Genomic DNA, 12600 nt, shown 5'->3' with positions numbered 1-12600 from the left:
TCTGAAAAATTGTAATATCGCCTAACAGGCGGCATGTCCCGTCCTACATATTAAATGTTGCTGTTGACCGGGGACCCCTTTACAAAGCGCTTTGATCACATTTAGTGGATATTGTAAAGCTCAATTTTTTAAAGTAAAACATTAGCTTTGAATATGGAATGTTTCAATTTTAGATGCCTGTGTATTCTTTGTTAGTTCCCATCATCATCATCATCATCATCATCATCATCATCATCATCATCATCATCATCATCATCATCATCATCATCAGGGGCAGCGGTACGGTCTTTGGTTGGCACCCGAAAGGTACCGAGTTCGATCACCCGCCGCTGAGTGGTCTTGAGCAAGTCACCTTGCCCTAACTAAATTTGCGGCGCTGCACTGCGGCTATCGCTTGGGTTATTCCAGTCTTCCCTTAGAATAGACCCGAAAGACGAATCTCCCCTATGGGATGAATAAAGGGAATTATGTTTAATTTATTTATCATCACCATCATATCAGCGGGATCATCATCATCACCACCACCACCACCACCCTAATAATAATGGATAAAATAAATATCAACACATTTCAATGTAATAATCAATCTAAAATCAATCAGTGCTCCTAAAAGACCCTTTGATTTCTTTGTCTAATTCGTTCCATACTTTTGGAGTCCCGACAAAGAAAGATTTTCAGCTAACTATAGTTTATATATGGGAATATTAATCAGTCGTTTATATTGGAATCGGAGTTGTCTAGCAGGTGTATTAGTTCAAAGCGCATTTCCAAGGATTTACCATGCTCAATGAACTTCACAATATTTTATTTAATTTATTCCTCCGGCACGCCATATCGACCATACATCCATTTCGTACAGTAGGTACCGATCGCTGTTTGGAGTCTTTTTGTATTAAAGCTCTTTACAATACCCGTCATTGCTTATAAGATAAGAATACATTCACACCTGAGTCAAGTGCCTGACACACGGACTTAACGTCTGGATCACAATTTTCAACAATCACTGTCACTCATCCGGCCATTGACAAGGCTTGATTTTGTGACAAGAGACACCGTACCACTGAGCGACCGAACAAATAATCACCATCTGCGCCATCGTCATCATCATCATCATCATCATTATCATCATCCTCATCACAGCCGTAACAGCCAGCAAAACCACAATCATCATCTTCGGGTCCGGTCTATCCGTGTGGGGGTGGGGTGGAACCTGCTAAAGTATTTCATTTTTTAAACAGAAACACGATAATCATCATCATCATCATCATCATCGTCATCCATTGTCGTCGGCATCGTTATCATCGTGTCCGGGCAATCCGTGTGTGTCTGGGTGTGGAACCTGCTAAATATTATTATTATCTACCTACCTAATAAAAACACACCATTCTTGTTCATTTATTTTTCAAATAATGAAATGAAAGGCACGACCTTTCCCGCACACACACAGAGGCGATGACGACCAGTGACAAATTATGGGAGGTGGGGGCGGCCGACAACTTTTGGCGCGACATAAATATGAAATGTTAAGGTGACAGCGGGATGATGGTGGTGGGAGGGGGGGGGGGTCTCAACCCTTCACTATCAACAACTGTTTGATGGCGTGTGTGTGTGTGTGTGTGATGCGACGAACGATCATAATCAAGGCTGCCAGACAGCCAGATTTCTTCTTGCCCAAGTAGTCAAATAGACCCCAAATAGCCAAACACCACAAGCATTCTGACTCCCTTGAAAAACTCATTTGTTTTGATTAACAAAACAATCGACTACAGTTGGATAAACTTATCTTTTCATTTTTTTTAAATAAAAGATTTTTTTTTTTAATGAATAATAATAGAAAAGCGTTTCTTAGTAACCAATTTTGAACTTGGCCATCTGGCAGCCCCCATCATAACCAGCTGCAGTCAAGCCAGCCACAGACATAAGAGAGGGAGGGGTATGTGAAGTTTCCTGTGGCAAACGAGTTGCTCGTGTTTTTTTTTTTTCAAACGAATCACTGCTCGATGACGTCACTGACTCGAAACCCGCTCGAAACCGACTCGATTTTAGAGGACTCGATCGAAAACCCGCTCGATTTGATCGTTTCAAACTCGACCCAGCACTAATTCAGAATCATGGAAACGAAAGTTGGACACCAAATCAATTTTCTTATAAGAAGATTTTGAACCGGACTTTTCTTCCCTTCAGCAAAAATTAAGAGTGCCGCTTACTATATTACAAACTTAATATTTCGGAATATTTTATAAATTCTCTCATTATAGAACAAAACAATGACAAATTATTTGAAAATTTATTTAAATTCATTTATCAGATTTATATGAATTAATTGTGTTGCCAAATTATTAAAAAACGAAATAATGTTAATATTCTAAGCGGGTAATGGCAGCGCCCTGTCAACTGTCAACAATGTCAACAACCTCCTTGAAAAGTTTATAATAGTGTGTAAATTGTCTCTTTACTTATAGTGGTATTTTATATTGACATGTGCTTCTCTGTTATGTATTTTAGATTTGTTTATTGCACGTTTATTACGATGTCACACCCCAATAACTGTCGTTTACGATCGTCTCTTCTTTGACAATGACCGTTTGTATTTTGTAGGTCAGACTCAGACTCAGACCCGCGGCCTCAGGCACGGTTCAGCAGAAGTAGACGTTTTTCAATAAAACACAATCGGAACTAAATCAATCTATTAAAAAATCACCAGACTTTTCTTTTTTTAAATTACAACCGGATTTGGGTTATTTTTTAAATCGTCTTTCAGTTCAAATAAAATAATTTGACTCTCTTTCTTACTCTTACTGATACTCTTACTCTTCTTACTTAAGTCTTGAACTTGAGTCTAAACTCCTCCTACTCTTTGGTACCGATAATTAAAACAAAAGAAAAGTTTAGTAGAAACTTAATAAAGGCCATGGAGATCATGATGCCAGTTCACAGACAATGTGTTTTCAATGACCTTCAAAATACAGTTCAAGAATTGGGTTCGGGATCAAATTGGGATTGCTTAATTAACTTTTAATTAAAAGTTGTTTTTTTGTTTGTTGTTGTTATTTTTGGAGTTTTTTTTTTCTTCTAATCTGTATTTTATTTATTTCATTTATTATTTTATTATCCATATATATCTAATACTGTTTTTAATCTGTTTTTTTTATTTGGCTTTTGTAATCCTATGCCTACAGAAGTAATAAGACCAGCATTGCCTGAACATTTCACAACTTAATCTTATAAATGTTACAATACAAAATCCAAATTTTGGTTCTGGTCTTCATACTCTTTTTATTTTATTTTTTCCTTGACAGGTAAAGATTCCAAACAATGATTGTAGCAGTCCAGACTTACTTTTCAATTAATTGTTTGTATGATGGCCCGTCATAGCAAAATTCAAGTTCAAATACTTGGTTTATACAAACAGTTCCTTCGTGTCACACAAGAACAGCCAAGCTTTCAAGACTATATCAGAGCAGAATTTAAGAAAAACGCTTCAATTCCAAGGACTGACACTATCAAAATAGAATATTTACTTCGAAGAGGCTGGCGTCAGCTGGATATGTTGAGGACAAGTTCAGTGTCTGGTGCTGGCGTCTTCGAGAAAGAGCCATCCAAGTAAATTCAAGGAAATAGAAAAAATTATAAAATTTGTTTTTCTGACTTCAGATGTAGAACCTGCACAATGGTCTTGCAACGAAATATTTGCAAATTCTGTTTTTCATTAAGAGGGTTCAGTTCCTTCCAAGCAATACACAAATTGCCTTCAAATAGAGCTGCAATTCTGCGACATGCAAATTTTGTAAAGAAAGGTTCTACCTTTTACAACTGTCATTTTGTCGCTTTTCTAAGTCAAAAGATAGAGTTGCACCATGGTACAGAAAAATTTCACACTTCATCTGTCATTAAAAACCAAGCTGATGTCAAAAGACCACCTTGTGAAGTACAAGTGCATACACAAACGGTTGGTAAATGTGATGTAGATGACACAAGAAATCTATATAAAAATATACTTGAGGCCTTTCCTGATGGAATCCAAATGGCTTTTGCCTATGGATCAGGTGCTATTGAACAAGAAACAATAAAGGACAAGGCTCAAAACATGTTGGATTTTATTTTTGTGGTAGACAACCCCAAACTGTGGCATGAATCTAATTTGAAAAAACATTCTCATCACTATTCCTTTCTCAAAAAGCTTGGCCCAGAAGGATTGGCTAAAATCCAAGACAAGTAAGAAATATGTTTTATTTATCTTGGGGTTTTTGGAAGGCATCAACTTAGTTTACTCTTTTTCTTTATACCTTTGTTTTTACAATGTTAACAATTTTAATTTATTAAAGATATTCATGTTTTATTTGTAAGACCCATAACCTTTGGGCTACAGTAACAAAGATATAACAAGTATAAACAAATACTTTTAGGCCTTTTGGCAAAAAGTTATTCTAAATTTCTTGAATAGAAGGTATTTAAAAATAAATAGTTTTAAGGAAAGGATAATAATTTTTTTTAATTACATAAAGTTATATCTCTACTATAAAGAATAGATGTAAACTAGAAGTACTAATTTACACAAAACTACATTTTATGTTATAATTTAGTTTGACCGATGGACCATAACATTCTCCTCCTTTATGACAAATTACCATTGCCATCTCTGTAAATAGGATTTTTTTTTCCCTTTCATTTCATCTGTCCCTCCATAAACATACCATTTTCTTTCCAAATTATGCCACAAAAATACCCCCCAAAAATGCTGCAAGCCATTTATGTACATATTTTTATCATAAGGCTGGAACAGAAGAATATTGTTAAATATTACAACAAACAAGGAAAAACAAATAAAAACCTCTCTCACAAATTCAGAAGCAAGTGGAATAAACAAATTTTTTAAATAAGATTTTTCTTTTGTGAGTCCCAAACTGAGCTTCCATAGTTTAGAATCAGTCTGACATTTAGCTTCTTTTCTTTGATTGCTGCTGGACAGCTCCTCATGTTTCGTTTATGGAATCCCAGTATGGTCCAGTGTTTACTTTTCTGCAGATGGCTTCTTTTTCTCTTTCCATTGAAGCTTGCAGTCATATATATTATTTCCAAGTACTTTGCATGGTTGGTTTCCTGCCGCTACTTTTTGTTTATCTAATTTGTAATCGTAATAGACTGATTTTATCGGATACCTTTTGTATTTTTTTCTCAGTATTTTACATTTGCCCTATCTTTGTACAGGTATGGAGCTGGTGTTTACTTCAACACTCTAGTACCCATGCAAGGCAGATTGATAAAATACGGCGTGATCAGCACTGCTAGGCTTATCACAGATCTCTTGGACTGGGAATCACTGTACATCAGTGGCCGTCTACACAAACCTGTCAGTCTCATCATTTTACCAAAGAATGAAAATCTGCTTGAAGCTTTAGTGGTAATGAATGGCATTAAATCATTACTTTTGATGCTCAAATATCTTTATCGATTTGAGTTATCCTCCTCCCCCTCTCCCTCCTCCTCCTCCTAGTTCTCCCCCGTTTTCTTCCTCCTCTCCGTTTTCTATTCTTCCTCCTCCTCCTTTTCCTCCTTCACTTTCTAAGCAATCCAAGACATCTTTTTATACATAAAGGACAAAAGACATACATGCCTGTAAAATTCAATATACATAGACCATAATTTGTAAAATTCTATATACATTGACCAAGATTTGAGTATAATAGGCTACATACTCATGTATCACCATTTATCTGGGGGTTTTTTCAACCGTCTTCATATTTTTCCCCACTGCCTTTGATTTTCCCTTAAGCTCCTCAAGACTTTTTAATAATGAGTTGCATTTTGCAGACACTATTTTTTTCCCTTGGGCAAGATTATTAACCCCTAATTTGCTCGCTTCGGACATCAAGGGTAATTCCTGCTAACATAAGACGATTGTTTGATGGATTATCTAAATTCTTTCGTGGAATCCCTAGGTGAAGACATGTTACAATTCCATGCAGAATTTATTTTTTTTAATTACTGGATAAAGCATTTCTCAATTCTGATTCCTAGAGATCAAGAGAGCATTTTTAATGACTGTGTTTTTTGTTACAAGTCAATTGTTGATGACTATTTGACTGAAGTATGATGTTCTTTTTAATCTGTTGTATTCTTTTCAGGTAAATCTCCAGAATGCTGTACACACAGCCTTGTTGCTTCTTCCCGATACATTTACAGAGGAACAGTTTTATCTTACTATAGCTGGTATTTCCTATTCTGGTGACATCCGGATGAAGCTAGCAGAGGATAGTAACAAAGTGAGCTTCAAAAGATGTTTCCGTTTCTACATAGAAAAAAGCTTTGCATCACTACATTCATGGACTTGTCATTCAAGCTTATACACAAAATGCATAGAGTTTTGTCTGATTAAAACGAGAAAAGTTTTAGGAGTCAATTAGTATCAATATTAGTCAACATTTATGTATTTTTGATAACATAAAAATGAAATATTTTGTAATGGATGTAAAATGCTCTAGACATTTGGTAAAATGAAATGAGAACCGGCTCGTTTGCTGATTTTGCTGTTGGATTATTTCCATCCTAGTTATTTAGAGAGCATTTTGCTGAACTGTTTAAAATTTATTGATTTTTTTTCTTTTCATGAGACTTGTCAATTCAATAATGTTTCAAATGATTTTGTGATTTTTTTCTTTTTCAATAATATTGATAAATTATCTTTGCATCAACTAAATTAAATTTTTGTTTAGCAAGTAAAAAAATATATAGTAAAGTCATTGATAGATAAGTTAATTTATTGAAATGCTTTTTTCGCTATATTTGATGATGTCAATTTACTAATACTAATCATCTCTTGAAATGTTTAAGGCCATCAGTATTGTTGTTGACAAGGATATATATTTAGGACAAAATGTACCATAAAATGTGATTAATTTTTTAACCAAGATTTCATGAAATGTTTTTTTATCATAGATCTATATATCAATAGATTTTCCAAAGGCATCTTTTTGCGTCCATAATTTAAGATCATAAATGCAAGGTGCATTGCCAAAGTTGTATCAGTGTCATGAATTGATTCTTTCCCTCATAACGTGCCCATTATATTATTACGCCAAGAATCAACGTTCTACTAAAATAATATATGGTGTCCATCTTCTACTTAAAATCTGTTTATGTTATTAATAGCATCCTTTTAAACACTGATGTCTCATTTGTCCTTTGCTCAGGTTCAAAACATTGTCAAACCAAATCTATGGGCTTTCCGTCGTATGTATCTCCCCATCATTATGAGACAAGAGAATGTGGTGTATTGGCAGGAAGGAGGTCAGATAGAACAGGCCTTGACCTTTGAGTCCAGACACCATCACCTTACACAGCTGCCTTGTAAAGTTATTCAAGGTCTGGTTTTAGAGAAATATGAGGTGAGATGAGCATTTTATTCCCCCCCTTTCCAGCCATTGACAAAAAAAAATTCTGAGTAGTTAAATGTGATCTGTTTAATGTTTTGAAATAATAAATCCCTAAAGCTTTTGTAAGATACTATTGTGTAAAATAATTAGGATTGATTCACTGTCTCCAAAGTGCAACCAAGCACCACAAGATGCAAACCACCTCGTACTAGATTGCCCAGAGACAAAACTTGAAGGGGGATTTGAAACCATCAACAAATATGATGATGACTTCCGAACCTGGATTGATACCTTGAACATAGAAGTGTAGCCGAACGATACTACTACTACTACTGTCTCCACTTGATTGTCTTCATATTTTTTTCTTTATATCTGGTCATGCTTTTGCATTGCCCTCTTGCTCTATATCGACAATAATTCTCAGTTTGATTGAGAAGGTATGCCTGCCAGAGGCCCTACGTCAGGCCAATAATTTAGCTTTTTTAAAAAAATAATGTTTTTTGTTTCCATTTCCAGGTTGGTTTGTTTCCAGACATGGAAGAGATAATCGTCCAACGTGCCTTTGACAAGGACTGTGGCTGTCACATTACTCGGAGTATCCATAACATTGTGAAGAGTTCGAGTTCAGCCCAGACCTTGAAGGGAGTCTTTACAGCTGGTGTCATTAAATCCATTCGATACGGATTGAGTAAAGTGTGGAAGAGGATCAAAAGTTTGTGATGCAGTTGGAATGATGTATGCTATGAAAAATGTCTCAATGTTGAACCAAGTAATGTACAAAAATAAATATGACAGCTTCAAAAATGAATAAAATACTAAACATTTTGGGCTCAAAACCCTTGTTCAGCCAATAACAAAAACAGTAATAATGTTCATACATCACTCTAAATCCAGATTATTGGCAGAAAAGATCTCAGCATGTCTAAAAATATGATGGCAAAATATCGGGATGTAGTGTATTGCCGTTTTGACTGTTTTTGTTTTTGACTGTACAAGGGTTAAGAGCCTGAAACATTCTATGTTTAGCATTTTTTATTATTTTTTTTTAAGCGGAATAATTCCTTTTTGTCCATTGCTTTTCAGTCCATAGCTTCTGGCAGCTTAGTGTTCTCAATGTTGAACCAAGTACTGTACTCATTAATCAGTTACTGAAACTGAGACTTGTGTCAATATTAAGTTACTTTGTTACTGACACTTGATATTGATGACATAGTCATCAAGGTGCCATAAGGGTGGATATGAATATGAAATGTCCACGTAGTGATGACATAAGACTCAATTAAATATTCTTTTTTTTTTATTTGCTTATAAATTAAAGGTAGTTGATTAATTTTATTTGGTTTTATTTTGGATGTGTATGCAATTATTATTAAATTTAGGGTGTGCATAAGAATAAGAAGTTCAGTGCAGCTAGGAAATCTCAAACAAATCAGGACTGAGCCTATTTGTGCGAGATTTCCATGTTGAGTATTTTACAAAGAATATGAAGGATGTAAAAGGGTAATATGGGTGATTTTGGTGAGATCTCATTATAATGAGGTTTAGCATTTAGTATGTCTGGATCTTGTTCAATAAAAGGTGGAGTAAGGTTCCTGTTTGCTTGTGCTATAATGAGAAGCAGCGCGTCGCTTTGTTGATTACGCACTCAGTTCGTCGTTATTTACAAATCGGATACCTAATCAATCACTTTCACTCTTAAACTATCTACCTCACGCCTTTCCTCTCACCCTATGTTCTTCTAAACCCCTAATTCTTTGTTTGATTTCACTAACAGTAACAGCATCAGGCTTGTTAGTCTCCCACTGGTATTGTTACACATTAGAAGTTGGTAGAGTGAGGCATTGCATGCATAAGACTCTGGTCAAACATGCTTTATGTACCCCTACTACTCACATACGTGCGCACATGTACACACACATATGCATGATTAACACATTATCTAACACTTAATGCACATGGAGAGAGATATGGCTTCCTTTTTTTGTTAAATAAGGCACACATTCTTATCAACGGATGCGAGTGAAGGCCCTGTTTATTTGTTGACATTTCTGCGTTGGCCTCCAAAAGTGTTTTAGATTTTGTGCGCTGCCATTACTATGAATATGAAAATAAAGGGGTCAAAGAGGGGAATTGAGAAGTGATTGAGATTTCTGTGCTGCACTGTATTTGCAACTGTTTTGATTTCATTTTTTTTTTTAATTTTGAGTTGACAAAATATTGACCTCTTTCTTATTTTTCTTACAAGGATTCAGATCCTAGAACTGGTTCCACCATGGATAAGATATGTAGTCCACAGTGATAATTACATTCTGCGATCTGCTTGTTATAAACTCTCAGGGATCAGTGATCCTATCTCGGGTTTACGCAATCCATATCGTAAATGGAATCGCCATTGTCTCTATTCTTGCCATTTAGTTAGTTTCTATTTTTTTTTCATGGTGATATTTAAATCAATAATTATGGATTATCATCAGATGCTAAATAATAACAAAGGTTTAAATATTCACAAAATTTTATAATCTTTTCATTTTAGTTGTTATTGAGTTTTTGATTTAACTAATTACCTGGTTTTAAGAGATCAAGACATGTCACCCATTGGCATTACCATTGTCTGTGATAATAGTGCTTAATGCGGATGAAGTAAGGATAATAATTTGTCAGTATTCTTGCTGTTATCACTATCATCACTTCTATCCTCATTGACTAAGCTAAAGAGTGTTTAGTGACAGCATGGTCATATAAACATAAATAGGATACATCACATCACAACAATGTGATCAATTTGCATGTAATAGAACTTTGGTTGTCTTCATAATCTGATCGCCTCTCTGTTGCGCTACAATAAAACCCTGTACATGGAAAACAGATTAAAAACATTTCTCATCTCTGAGCACAATGAGACAAATACGATGATTTTAAGTAGTTTTTTTTTTTTAATTATTAATACATCAGGATCAAGCTTATAGTTAGAGGTTTTTATTTTACTGCTATTCTTTTCATGCCAGCCACTAAATCTTTTTTGGTGACTTGTTATTATTCAAAGTTATGGAAGTGATGAGAGCCAGATCATCTTGCATATATGACTTATTATCTCAAAACAGTTCTATGTCGGAATGAACAAGGTGTCAAATTAAAAAAGTGACAATGTGAGGTTTAAGTTGTCATTAAAATGTATATGTAATATACGTGTGTACAGTGGAATCCTGATAAAGCCAACACTGCCGGACCAGAAAGATTGGTTGGCTTAAAGCAAGGGTGACTGAGTCCATTATTAATGGAACATATGAAACATAAAACATAAATATCAGAAAGTTTGGGACATCAAGAGGTGTTGACAAAGCAGAAGTTGACTTTAAGCAGATTATACTGTATATTGTTTAGCATAACATAAGAATTTTCCAAATTTCATATTTTTAACGTGCTTTATAAACAATGATTTTTTAAAGGAACTAAACAATCCGGACAAAGTCTGTACCGTTTTGATTTTGAGGTGGTAAGTGGTAGGTCAAATATTATTCAAGTCCATACATCACCAATTTGTATCTTAAATTAATAAGGTATATTTCACACCTCCATTTTTATTTGAATACTACAATGGCAATATTGGTAAATGACTCTCCTTTTTGTGAGTGTGAGTGCCTACAGTGTTTAATTTATATAGAAATGAATGATTGAGTTGCAAGCAATGACGGAGTTTCAGGAGTGTTGATATTTGGTTTCTAGTGACAAATGTTTTTCCACCTGTTTACGTACTTGTTTGTTTTTTCAAACTTCATTTAAGAATTTTGAATGATTTAAATTTTATACCCGATTAAAATTTCAAGAATAAGATGTATTTGTTTTTGTTTTTATAAAGTTTAAAGTATAACGTGATATAAGACTTGACAAAAAAGACCACATTAAGCAGTAGGCTACTTTACAGACATTCAAAGAGGTGGTAGTCCTCATACCCATAAGGCTCATGGGGCCAGAATTTGTTGCAGTTTCTATAGCGTGAAATCGACAATTGCAAATTTCTTGCTGCTACCTTTTGGATGAGTCTGCCAGACCTAACAGATCCAGGTACACAATTACTGCTCGATAGATAGGGGGTGGTGGAAGTCAGAAAAAAATGACCCGGTTGGTCTCTTTGCGTGTGAAACGAGTGCTTTACCAAGTGAGCTACCGGGACCTCAAATTCTAAGAGTGAGGTTGCAGTCATAAAATTGTAAATAATATGCCTCAACAGTCTCAACCAAAATTTGCTGCACGATTCTGTCATCTTTCTCTCCACCTCAACCCCCTCTCTATTTTTGTCACCTTATAGTATCCACTCTATTGTGACTTTTAAGTAGGCTAGTTTCAGACTAGTCACAAATCGTGATACTCATGATGAGTGAGTTTATTTGAAGGAGAAGAACAAAAAAATGTACTTGTAATCTTTCACTTTCAGCACGGTAGGGACAAAAAGTCTCATTACAATTCAAATTCAAGTGCAGAAAGCTGGTAGGGGTCTTTTGAGCTCCAAATGTGGACAAAGGTCAGTTTTGCTGTGTCTACTATCCTTACTTATCTTGTTCGCTTTTTCCTGGTCCTGGTAAGGATCATTAGCTACTGGGAGAGGGGTAGTTAAATGAATAGTTCCTTTATATTTGAGAGATGATAATATTAGTTTCCCTGTAAACCATCTCTCTGTTATCTACTTTTAGTTATTAGTTTTGAATATGTTTCAGTAAACATTTGAGTCTATCCTTCATAGCGGGATCCTTTGCTTGTGCCTGGATGGTACTTTTAGGTAATATCTCAATAGGCAGTTCAGTGGATTGCTTGTGGAACCTTCTGTTCCCTATTTGAACCAGTCCTGTTTGGTGCTTTCTACAGCTTTTCCTCAATATCATCTTTCGATTTACCAATGTTGAAATAACCTAACAGTGTTTTGTTTGTTTTTAAGAGTTTTATGGCACTTGCAACACATTAAGGTCATATCAGCGCCAGTAAAAGGGAAGAAAATTGGATAGTAATAGTAAAAACATTCTAGATGTACAATTAAAAGGACTTGAGGAAATAGTAAGACATTGGGGAAAGGGTTTAAATAGAGAACAGGTGTAGATTCCAAGAGCACATAATCAGTATACTTAGTTTGAGATTACCGGAAAGTCTCACCCAGACACCAGCACAAGATCCCACTAAGAGGAAGACACTCAAATCTTTACAAATCATATATGTATTATTAAAATAAACATAACAA

The 12600-nt window shown here is 35.1% G+C and overlaps 1 protein-coding gene across 1 annotated transcript; it reads left to right on the top strand.

The window, feature by feature from the left end:
* Positions 1–2351: 2351 nt before the first annotated feature.
* On the top strand, positions 2352–11202 carry LOC144963173 (phosphatidate cytidylyltransferase, mitochondrial-like). The gene is made up of 6 exons (XM_078896895.1): positions 2352–2435; positions 3300–4215; positions 5209–5401; positions 6126–6263; positions 7191–7385; positions 7890–11202. The coding sequence occupies exons 2-6, from the start codon at positions 3671–3673 to the stop codon at positions 8091–8093; spliced, it is 1275 nt and encodes a 424-aa protein (XP_078753021.1). The 5' UTR covers positions 2352–2435; positions 3300–3670; the 3' UTR covers positions 8094–11202.
* Positions 11203–12600: the final 1398 nt, after the last annotated feature.

Source organism: Berghia stephanieae, chromosome 1 (genome assembly GCF_034508935.2).
Source record: "Berghia stephanieae isolate SIO BIC M18660-M18661 chromosome 1, UCSD_Bste_1.3, whole genome shotgun sequence".
Lineage (NCBI taxonomy): Eukaryota > Metazoa > Mollusca > Gastropoda > Nudibranchia > Aeolidiidae > Berghia > Berghia stephanieae.
Note: the sequence above shows the minus strand (reverse complement) of the source record. Positions and strands in the feature narration are given on the sequence as shown.